Raw genomic sequence first — 12,113 nt, 5'->3', positions numbered from 1 at the left:
GTCATTAGACACATGTCTGTTGGTTTAAAGTTGGGAAAACTTAATTCAGCTTGTCGTCTTGGATATTTCCCTGAAAAAGTACAGTAAATAAAAGATGGATGAGCAATACGAAAACAATATATCATGCAGAGATTATTTGTAAAAAACAACCAAATGTGATTGGTATTATTAGAATTTATTATTTGTTTACAAATTTACCATAGTTCCTACACCTTTGAAATCCATAATTTGTCAGTTTTCTGTTGGTCATTTTATGTCTTCACTGAATCATCAACAAGAAAAAGGAGGAATAAAATCAAAAACCTTTGTAAAGTTCCTCCGTTATGAGCTTTCCAGTGACTATATCTGCTACAACGATGTGTATGGGTGGGTATTCTGGAGAAAAAAAAAGAAAAGAAAAAGAAAATAAGGGAAAAATTGATACTGAGTGTGTTTTTTTTTTTCTTCTTTTCTTAATTAATCCCACCAGGAGGCACTTTACATTCCAAATGGTATTCCATAGAACTTTTAAAGAAATTACCATTGACCATATTGTTATTGGCTACCTGAAGAAACACTCTGATTGGTTACAATTATTTGCCGGTGTGTCATTTTCAAAGTTACATGACCAAATCACTGTTATTTTAATAAATACTGGATTTCTTGTGAGCTACAGCAGTGTGCAGGTCTTCTATTTTTATATTACTTCCCATGTCCACCACACCTGCCTGCAGCCATTCAGGTGTATGCGGGTTGTTTATTTATTGCTCTGTATTGTGTTCTTTATTAATAAAATATTTCAGCGAAATAAGCACAAAACAACAACACAACACAGACTCACAATCAATCACATCATGCAATCATACACCGCACCACTAAGAGTCATGTATTGTTCAGTAGCTTGAGTAATGTATGTAAAGTAACAAGAAATGCTTTCAGGTGCTCTAAATCTCACCCTGGTGGTTTTGATCTTGTTTCCGGAGTAGCACATCCAGCCGGAGTTATCTGGCAGAGTCTTGCATTCCTCTCCCTCCAGACACGGCTCCATCTCACACCACCACTTTCCAATCACTATAGAGGCTGCAAGCAGATCATAATTGGGTTAGACTCTTACTTGCGTCTGACTTACAACAGGGTAAGGTTCCAATCTCCATCCTCCGCGGCTCCTTGACCATCTGACAAATAATATTTACATGCTCACGTCTAAGGATGCTTTACTGCCTGCATCACTCCAAATGTTTTAGGATAGATTTTAAATATTTAGACTATTAGCAATCTATTAGCAATTTATGCATTATCTAAATTAAATTATTATATAAATTAATATTTTACCCCAAAATGAAAATTCTTTCATCACTCTCTCACCCTCATGTCTTTCCAAACCTGTATAATATTTTTTTCTTTTGTAGAACATAGATATTTTGAGAAATATTTTGTGTGTCCATTGTTACGACCCTGGTCTAGGGGTCAGGGAAGTTAACATAAATAAAGAAATCTGAAACAGTTGCTACCCTGAGCCTGTGTGTTTCACTACACAGTAACATGGCAATCTCTTCAGGATTGGGCAGTGCCAAAATAATAAATAAAATGGGTCGCTAACTAAACCCAGGGACTCTAAATAACCTATGTGAAAGAAAAAGAAACAAATGACAGCAGTCTTCCCTGTCAACAACAAAAACAGGAGAAAAAGATAGAGAGCAACTGCAAGTGTTTTCGCTACCCTTCTTGTATCGTAAGTCAAGGTTAAACCCCTGAATCGTTAATGAGCACCTCATCAGTCTTTGATTTGAATTAGCCATATGTGAGAGAAAGGTCAGTGGATTGTGTTCTGTATTCACTACTACAGGCAAAGTACTACCTCAAACATAAACCTCAAAGTGCTGAAGTGTTAGTAGTGGTGTATACAGACCATAATCCATTGACCTTTCTCTCACGTATGGCCAATTCAAATCAAAGACTGATGAGGTGGTCTAGGGCTACGATTCTCGATTCAGGTGCGAGAGGTCCTATAGGTCCAAATCCCGGACGAGCCCCCAATTTATGCTATGACCCTAGGGTCAGGGAAGTTAACATAAATAAAGAAAGCTGTAATCTGTATGGGTTTTTTTCTTTTTTCTGTAGATCTATTTTGTCACACAGTAACGAGACAATCTCTTCAGGATTGGGCAGTGCCAAAATAATAGTAATAATTAAAAAAAAACAGGTCGCTAACTAAACCCAAGGACTCTAAATAACCTATGTGAAAGAAAAACAAAAACAAATGACAGCAGACTTCCCTGTCTACAGCAAAAACAGGAGAAAAGATATTTAAAATAAAGAAAACTGGCACCCAATTCCTACAGTTTTAAGGTGAATGTCACATTAATATTTACAAAAAAGTACCAAAAATAGTGGCGCACACACCAGCTCACAAAAAAAGGGGAAAAGGAAAGAAAAGGAAAAAAAGAGAAGTAGCTAAATAGCATAGACAAGAAAACAACAGGTAACATGAAGAAATAAAGGTCTCGACAAGTCGACAATAAAAGTTATATACAATGGGTTTCTTAACAACAGAATGAGATGCAATGCTATTTTACTATGAGACTCAAATTCACAGCACTCTCCCCGCCTCTTTGAGTCTGGTATTTCAAAAGACACAGGACTTCAACGGACCAATCAGCAGGCACGTCCTGGTACGTTCAATTAGGGCGGAGTCATCTAAGGGCAAGTAAGAGGAGAGACAGAGACACACACACACACACACACACACACACACACACACACACACACACACACACACACACACACACACACACACACACACAGAAAATATGTCCCCAGACATAACACCATACAATGGAAGTCAATGCAGAGCAAAAAGTTTAACAAATATAACTTTTTGTGTTTTGCAGAAGAAAGAAAGTCATACAAGTTTGGAATAACATGAGCAAGAGAAAATGATGACAAATAGACGTTATACATGAATTACCCCTTTAAATTAAAGTGTAAAATAAATAAATCTCTTAAATCTCTAATAAAAAGGTTCAACAGGGTTCTATATAGAACATTTGGAAGAAAGGAGAGATGATTGCAAATGATTGCATAATACTTTCAACAGGTTATTAATTCTTTTGTCTAGAGATCAGGTATGTTTATGAGTGGTTTAATTAATAATAATAATAATGTAATTAAAATTAAGAATAAATTCTTAATGTGCGTCAAATAAAAAAAAGTTGCACATAGGTCCATAGGTCCAAAAACTGTCATAAATTTGAAGCTTGGGAGCAGGAGCACAGACTTAAGTTTGATCTCATTTTAAAGAAGACCCTTGGCAGATTATTGATGAAGTAAAAAAGTTTAACCAAAAATGTGAAACAAAAAAAAGTTATAGAGGTTTAAGTTTATGAAAATGATTTATGAACATTATTTTATATAAAATATATATTTTATGAAATATGTTGAACTCTAAAACTGCTATAGAAGCCATAAATCTAATCAGGCTGTGTTCCAAATTTTAGGTTGATATCTCAAAAAAATAGCTTTCAGTAAGATTTTGTTTGGGCACAGTACCAAACCTCTCTTGAACATTTTATGCACTTTTCGCAGTCGCCTTTGGCTTGTTCATTGGTGCTTTAAGGTACAATTTTCTATAAAACTGCTGTGAAACAATATGTTGTGAAAAGTGCTATACAAATAAAATTGACTTGAATCTAATGTGCTCGAATAGCCTCAGTGGATGGATGTCTGTGGTCAGTAGTTGCAGAGCCATTTCACAGAGTGGCACTTCATGAATCGTTCACTTAAATATCCTTGTAGTCTTATAGGAAAAAGGTCCATATTCCAGGTATATAATGAAGGTCAATCTTCTGACATTACAGTGGAAGGTTTTACATCATTTCAGTTGCTTGAGAGAAAGGCATCCTTGTAAAACTATCAATTTTTCCCACTTTGAAGAAATTTATGATAATTACCAGATGGAGACTGAGTAGAGACCATTAAGGAAGCAGGTGCTGAGGGGTTTGAGAACATCTTATCTTTGCATCACTATGAATATGTTAGAATATAATGCATTAAGGCACCACTGTAATGCTGTCACATTGCATTGAACACCACACTTGAAAATATAGTATCAGGCATGTATAAGGCACTTATATGTTATTAATATTCTAACAAGTACTCAAAGTTTGTGACTTACTCCATTTCCGTGATAATGACATTGAACGTAAGTCACATTCATTAATAACCCAAAAGCACTCAACCAATAGTTGTCTCTTTGCGAATAGGCCTTTAAAATTTCATTTGCCTGTGCTCAACACTTTCTCCATGGTATTCTAAAAGGGTGAATAAATGCTCATGCTTTATAGACTTTGCTCACATGTACAATAGTCACAGCACTGCACGACTGAGGCAAATTTAACACTGTTCTGGCTACAGAGCAATAATAAAATCAATGGAAAACAACCTCAGGCAAGGGCTCTATGTTTTGATTAAAATTCACTTTACCAGGTCTCTTATCCTCCAAAAAGTAAACAAAGCATCTCATACATAACATGTAGCCTTCAATGTCATGTACTCCTTTGACAGAAAGATAGCCTTCAGCCTCATATCCTAGAATATCAATATGAATGATAAGAGAACGAGACCATGGACCAGTTTTAATGGCCACCATCTCAGTCAATGTGTCATCTCAGGTTAGCTAGGAACCATAAATTACAGACAGAAAGAATAGACTACAAAATTTAACATTTAAATCACAATTACCACTAAAATATTCTACTTTGATAAATGTTACTGCAGCAAGACCATAATAAATTAAAATATTTAATAATAATGTTACTAGTTGGGTTTCCATCCAAACGTGAAGTGAATCTTTTCAAAGTCTGCAAAAAAAACCCAACAAACAAAAAACAAAAACAAATGCGAATTGACCCTTTGCTGGGAGTTTGATTGACAAGCGATCTAACCAATCATAATGCTGAATCCGCCATTTTGTCCGACAAAGCAGTCAGGAGTTAGAGTTAGATTAACCTCGGTGGACTTTAACTTGAAAAATGGTGTGTACTGACATATTTCCGTGGTTGAAACAACATTCCTTCTCATGTTCATTCATGTTTATTTGATGCTATAAATTAACTAGTAGGAAGAGATGATCGGTTCACGAGCTGCTTGAGCTGAGGCGCTACAGCGATCTGTCACAACACATTAAAGAGCCACAAAACGGTATTTATTGTTTAAATTTCTTTAAAAAAATGCCGCAATTTGAAAGCTGGGACTTGTCTTGTCTGTCGACATGTTGTCAGTGTCCTCTTTGCTCCGTGATGTATTTTTCACTCTGTGTGGCGTGATAGCGCCATGGCTTGTTGGACAAAGCAACAGTAACTAAGGGGGGGCGGGTCTTTGCGAAGGGTCAATTAGGTGCATTTCCATCAAGTTGTTCGAGCATGATGGTGGTATTGGTAACCTAGTAACCAACAGTAAATAAAACACCATCAGCGGAAACAACAGATTAGTCACGTGGGTTTAATGTTTTATTCGGCAAATGCATTTGCCTCTCCCATTATTCACATTAACTCCTTTTCACACAAGTCAAAAACTAGCTCAAGTGAGCGTAAAAACTTTTTTGCGAATTAAGGGATTTTTTTCCGATATATGCCGTTTACATAGTTTCTGATGCAATACTTCAAAATGTGCATAATAAGAGGGTGATGGAAACAGCTAATGACGCAGGACCTAAATATAAATAAAGATTATTTCAACATATTTATATAAAATATTATTACATCAGTTCATGTTACTGCTACAAGACCTACATAAATTAATATGGGATTTTCTTCAAAAAGTAGTGGATGCTACCAGAATCTTTCTGTCATTGACTTGTAATTACTTTCTTGGCAACTTTTTTTTTTTTTTAAGGTAAAACAGCAACAACATGAAGTTCCAAGTATAAGTAAAAGTAACCTTGGACCAAACATCTGAATATTTCCCCTGTTGCTTTAAATAAATCAAGATTTTTTCAGAGTGCAGACCATCCTTGTGTATTTTTGGCAAAATAACAAACACATAAAAAAAACACAAATATCAGAAAAAAAAGTCACTTTCAAACACACGCCTCTGCCTCCGGATTTTACTAGTCCTCTACAGAACAGACAACACATTGCAGCCTGAAACGATGAAAAATATTTCTGTTTTTACTGATGCTGCTGTCTTGTGGGCAAATTCTGTTAACTTTCATGTGTTTTTCACAAAGTCTGTTGAGTCTTTCCCCACCCAGATGCTATTTATTATAAAATATCTAATACAGAATCCTAAACACAACAGCTATAGTTTCAGATGAAGATTAGGCTAAATATGTTGTAAATATACATTTACCAGGGCCAGAATGAGAGTATAGTTCCTAGCCCTATCGGCCTAGAAAATCACAACTTTGCATTTTCTGTCGGTCTTAGTACACAATGTAACTACAGAAGAGTTTTAAATAGGAAAAATATTGAAACTCTTTGGTCATTTTTGAGTGAGACGCTAACGGTCTAATCAGATTCAATGAACTATGCTAAGCTATGCTAAAAGTGGTACCGGCTGAATGGATTCGAAAACGATAAAACTCAACTGTTTAACTCTAGGGGAGTTGGAAAATAAGCCTATTTTCAAAAAAAGTAGAGTGTTCCTTTAATACTAGTAATAGGATCTTCAACATTGAATGATGTAAATTACGACAAACTTGAGCTGTTAATTTGACACTGTTGTGGTCGAGGAGAGTTTCTTTGTTTGAAACTCATTTGCATGAGGGGAGTAAGCTAGTAGTTTGTGTCGATTTATACTCTGATAAATATAACAAACATACAATGTATTCTATGAGATGGTAATGTCCACCAAAGTGTGAGTCAGTAAATGGATAATTTGATATGAAACACCACCAAGATGGCTACATTATCTAACGGTTCTGTTATCAGACATGCATAACACTATACAATATACAAAAAACAATATACAAACAGTAATAATACACAAAATGTACTGGGGAAATGCATGTTCATTCATTTTAGACTTGTCAATGAATTACTGGCATGGATTCCATTTTTATGGACCGAATGTATGATTTTTGTGGCTTTTTACAATTGTGTGTTTGATCGCTCCAGACGCTACATCATAGGCCCATCCTGCATTCAATAGTTCAGGCTGCTGCTGGTGGTGTAGAGGAGTGGGAAATATTTTCTTGGCACACTTTGGGCTCCTTAGTACCAATTGAGTATTGTTAAACTCCACATCCTACCTGAGTTTTGTTGCTGATCATGTCCATCTCTTTATGACCACAGTGTACCCATCTTCAGATGTCTATGTCCAGCAGGATAACACGCCATTTCACAAAAGCTCAAATCATCTCAAACTGGTTTCTAAACACTGGTTACTATGACCTTCACTGTCTCCAGATCTCAATCCAATAGAGGCCCTTTAGGATGTGGCGGGACGGAAGATTCACATCATGGATGTGCAGCCTACAAATCTGCAGCAACTGTGTGATGCTATCATGACAATATGGACCAAAATCTCTAAAGTATGTTTCCAGCACCTTGCTGAGCCACGTTCACACAGTCATTTTTTGGGATTGACAACGGCATTTACTAAACAGGTGTGAGTCTTGAAATGTCTCGTTTACACAGCAATTTACAGTAGCATTTGGAACACTGTCTGTCTGTATGAACGTGCAGCGAGTGTCAAGCCGTATTGTCTTACTTGTAATGCTGTGTTCACACCAAACGCGAATAGAGCGTCTGGCGCGAATGATTTCAATGTTAAGTCAATGTACAGACGCGTTTACGCGCGTCTGGAGGTCTCGCGGCGCGAATGAGGCGTTTAGCGCGGCGCGGAAGACGCGAATTCGCCTCATTCGCGCGTCTAGTTCGCGCGAATGACGCGAATTGAGCGTTTCGCGCGAATGGTGCTTTTTGTGCATTTAGCGTTTGACGCAAATTCGCGTCTGACGCCCGAGTTGAAAAATTTGAACTTTGGCGTAAATTCGCGCCGCGTTAACCAATCAGGAGCCTGCTTGCTGCTGTGGCGGCAGGCCCGCCCGGAGTCACTCATTCAAAATGGAGGAACGACTGATATTATCAGTGAGCAGTCACCCACAGATTTATGACACAAGTTCATACTTCAGACAGGAATAAAAAGGACCTCGCTTGGAAGAGTGTCGGTGAGGAGACTGGGCTACCTGGTAAGTTGTAAATACACATTTCACTTTTAAATCACGTACACGTTTATCGACCCGCGGCCTTCCCGCGACGCTGACTCCTACGCCGCTGTTCTGCTCTCCAGAGCAAATACAAAGTGGTAGCTCTCTCGATGAACGCATGATCAACATCAGCCATCTTGCAAACAGACAACCGCCTAGCACTTGCCCCTCCCACTCGCCTCGGACGCGCGTCAATTTCACTTCAAACGCTTGTTTTGTACGCGCGTCTATTTCGCTCTAGACGCGCGAATGCATTCAAAATGTTCAAGCGGCAAACTAGACGCGGTAGACGCGAATTTGACGCTCTATTCGCGTTTGGTGTGAACACAGCATAACCATAGACAGTAAAAGAAATGGACACAGCGACCCCATTGGAACTCAATGGACTATATGCACGGGTTACTTCCTGGTTGTCGTTAAGCCAGCTCGAGCACTTCCGGTGAGCTGTTAGCTGTTCATTCTGTAGTCGTTGTACATCGACACAAAACCATCTATTGTTGACTTTTTAATGTTGTATTTATATTTTAATGTAGTTATCACATTTACCTAATTTGCCAATAAACCAGTTTTATTGATTGCAATAAAGACGAAGCTATTGGGACTGTTTAAAAATGCCGTGTCTGTAATTAGGCACGCACACACATTATTCTCCAGCACTTCAAATGTTATTTTTAATGTGATGACCACAAACATTATTTGTTCATCCTTCTGAGATTGTCCCCGTTGTATAACCGAACGTTTAAAAATATAGGAAATTTAACATTTGATAGAAAACACTTATCTAAAAATAAAAAAAGACAGTAATTAGCATTTTAACCACCAGATGGCGGCAAAGTAGCATTTATTTGCGCACATATCAGCCATTTCCTCTAAACGTTTTTCACTTCGTTTTTGACTAAATATTAAACATTATAAAATAACTAGGTTTAAAATACATTTTGTCAATGTGAAGTATGAAATACTCACAAAACCTTATGAAAAACAATAACTTTTATTGTGAATTACACAGAAAGCGAGCACCGGGCTCTCCCTTTGTAATCACAGCAGCTGACAGTCAGTGCAGTGCAAGATCAATGATTTCAGCACACTTGTGAAAACACACATTTATTCAATTAATCTAACTAAAGTGCACAATAAATATTTAATTTTTGAAGCTTTTTTTCCACATAAAAGTGTGAAAACTAATGGTCGAATTGAATTTAGCCGAGGAGGAACATTGAGGTACGTCTTTATTTATTTATTTTTTATGCTGTCTTGCGTTTGAATAACTAAATTAATGCTGTGCCACACTATTTAAGTGACTATATTCTGATTATAAACTAAGTATTACACTACCGATGCTCAACACACCAGCAAATGACATCTCACCGGAAGTTTTCGAGCTGGCTTATATTAATGCGGAAGTTCTAAAGAACGCTCCGTGCATATAGTCCATTGAGTCAAGTGAAGCCCATTTTTAGCGATTTTTAGCACTTCCCTTTCTGACGCGCAGACTCACACTAAGCTTGATGACGTCCGCAATCTGTCTGACAGATGTAAATCTTCTAGTAGCTGTGCGTGCAAACTGCCATCGTTAATCTTGCAGAGACGGCGAGCTTGAGCGGGAAGTTCTTTGGCGTGAGTGAGCAGGAGTAAGTATTCTGATTAATTATTTTGTATAGTATTTTAAAATATAACGCCAGTACGCCATATTAAGATAATCTCCCCGAATGCCTGCGAGCTTCTCCTCCTGTCTGTACGGTAATTTCTCTACTGTGCGACAGAGAGTCGAGTGGTTATGACGCAATCGTTAGCTTATTTTTACAAAAACTTTCTACGGGGCCATAATGTAACATAGAAGGTAATGGAGCCCTTTATACATTGTCGTGTATCTTTGGAAATAAATAATGGACAAATGGAGTCTTTAAACGCCTCAGATGTAAAGTTATTCACTGTCAAAGTGACGCCAAAATGAATGGGAGTCAATGGGGATGCTAACGCAAGTGAAGTTCTGCTACAAGATGGCGGCACCCGGCCGACTTTAACTTCCGGTCGACTTCCTTGGGCACTGAGCATAACCATGACGACAGTGATCAACGTAATATTAAAGATGGCGACGTCCATAAATCTGAAAAGTATTATCACTTTTTACATGACAAAAGACTAACTGAACCGCGAGTTCATCCATCAAAACTTCATTAACCAACAGCAGCATGTAAACACGCGCTAGCCGGAGTCTTTAACCGCTGCACACGCGCAACTTCCTTTGCCACATCTCGCGCATGACACGGCATTTGAAAAGAAACACAAAACTGACATGGTGGAGAACAGTGACTGATCTAACACCTTGAGATGACGCACAGCTCACATCTCTGTCCTAGTAAGTTACCAAAAGCGAAATCACACACAAAACAGAAGAGCGGCTCTCTCAGCTACAAAGAATTAAGACAGTTCTGAAGGCAAAAGGGTACAAGCAAGGTGTGGCCATTGAGTGTATGTTCCTGTTGGATTAATTTATCCATATATATAAATGTCTTGACATGCAAAAGATCATGATGCTAACCCTTGATTTAGCCCTTACCATTTAAAGAAATCAGCCTTAAACAATGGCAGCCTCAGGCACCAACCATTGACTTTCAGTTCATCTTTTTTCCTTAAAATGGCAGTGAATGGTGAGTGAGGCAGCCATTCTAACATCTCCTGAATGGAAGAAAGTAAGTCACCGGGGTTTGGAACGACACAACGGTGAGTAAATGATAACAGAATTGATGTTTTTGTGAACTATCCCTTTAAGCTGGGCATTTAAGTGGTTTAACATCCAAAAAAGACAGACGTCATCTTTGAGAAAAGAACATCCTAATGAGCTTTACTTGGGGAAAAGGTTGGATGCTCCTCCGCGAGATGCAGTCAAAGTTAATGTTCTTTGATTATCTTGTGGTGCGTTGCGAGTGAGATGTTCTCCCAGAAGTGTTAGTTTACAGCAGCTCGTTTGTCATAAGGACAGAGCATTAATAATGAAAAGCCCTGAGGATCTGAGCTTTTCTAGGGCAGGGACACTGCAAGAGCGACCCTGAACAGAGTTTCTTCAAACATACCACACCTTAAAAAAGCTGCACAGTCTTTTTGGAGAACCTTGCAGCTTTACACAGCTGCACAGAGTGCGTTAAAGCACAGCTGTTCAATCACTGCACAGCTGCACTGAGATACAGTCGAGAATCTGGTATATGTCATTTAACATAACACAAAGGAAGCTACATGCAATTAAGACTTAAGTTGACATATGCCATGTCTCTTAACCTACCGTCAACACAGGAGGGTTTATTCCTGGTGGTTCCTGCTACTTTTCCTGGTAAACAGGAACACTTCACCGTCTGAGATCTCTCTTCTATCTTGTTTTTGTTACAGCACCTGTGGGCCGCAATCACCTCGCATGTCCCTCCTTCTGTCGAAAGACAAAGCCATTAGTAAACAAACAAAAACTCCTGACTCGCCACATGGATCTACATTTACAATCATTATCTCATGCATGTCATCTTTCATGGTCCCATTATATTGCCACATAATTCATCATGTATTTCAATGTAGACACCGCAGACACTCCTTAGGGAGGATGAGGTGCTTTAGAAGTGGAGGAGAAAAAAAAGAGATATATATGAGAGATGAGACACAGTTTGTACAGGTATATACCATATTTTAGATGTAAATTGTAATCTTATTTTTTTTCTTATTTCTTTTTTACCCTATATTTTTCCAATATTAACTCTTTTGTTTATTTTTCTTTCTTTATCTTTCTTTTTCTTTTCAGCTTATTTTTCCCTTTCATGTTCCCTTTTTATTATTTTTCCTTGTCCATTTTTAATTTTCCCTTTCATTTCCTATATTTATTTATTAAGCAAAATCAGGACAAAAGCATGCACATCACTGGCAAAAATATGCTCAAAGATGG

General features: G+C 37.9%; 1 protein-coding gene across 1 annotated transcript in view; it reads right to left on the bottom strand.

Annotated features, from left to right (window-relative positions):
- Window positions 1-348: 348 nt before the first annotated feature.
- Window positions 349-12,113, bottom strand: part of tafa1a (TAFA chemokine like family member 1a) — a 57,440-nt gene continuing 45,675 nt past the window's right edge. Inside the window, exons 2-4 of the mRNA XM_067371906.1 lie at window positions 11,469-11,609; window positions 935-1,059; window positions 349-375 (exon numbers count right to left, since the gene is read on the bottom strand). Coding sequence (XP_067228007.1) covers window positions 349-375; window positions 935-1,059; window positions 11,469-11,609 — 293 coding nt within the window. The remainder of the gene's footprint in view (window positions 376-934; window positions 1,060-11,468; window positions 11,610-12,113) is intronic.

The sequence above is a fragment of the Chanodichthys erythropterus genome, chromosome 20 (genome assembly GCF_024489055.1).
Source record: "Chanodichthys erythropterus isolate Z2021 chromosome 20, ASM2448905v1, whole genome shotgun sequence".
NCBI lineage: Eukaryota > Metazoa > Chordata > Actinopteri > Cypriniformes > Xenocyprididae > Chanodichthys > Chanodichthys erythropterus.
The sequence above is the reverse complement of the archived record's forward strand: the minus strand, read 5'-3'. Positions and strand labels throughout refer to the sequence as shown.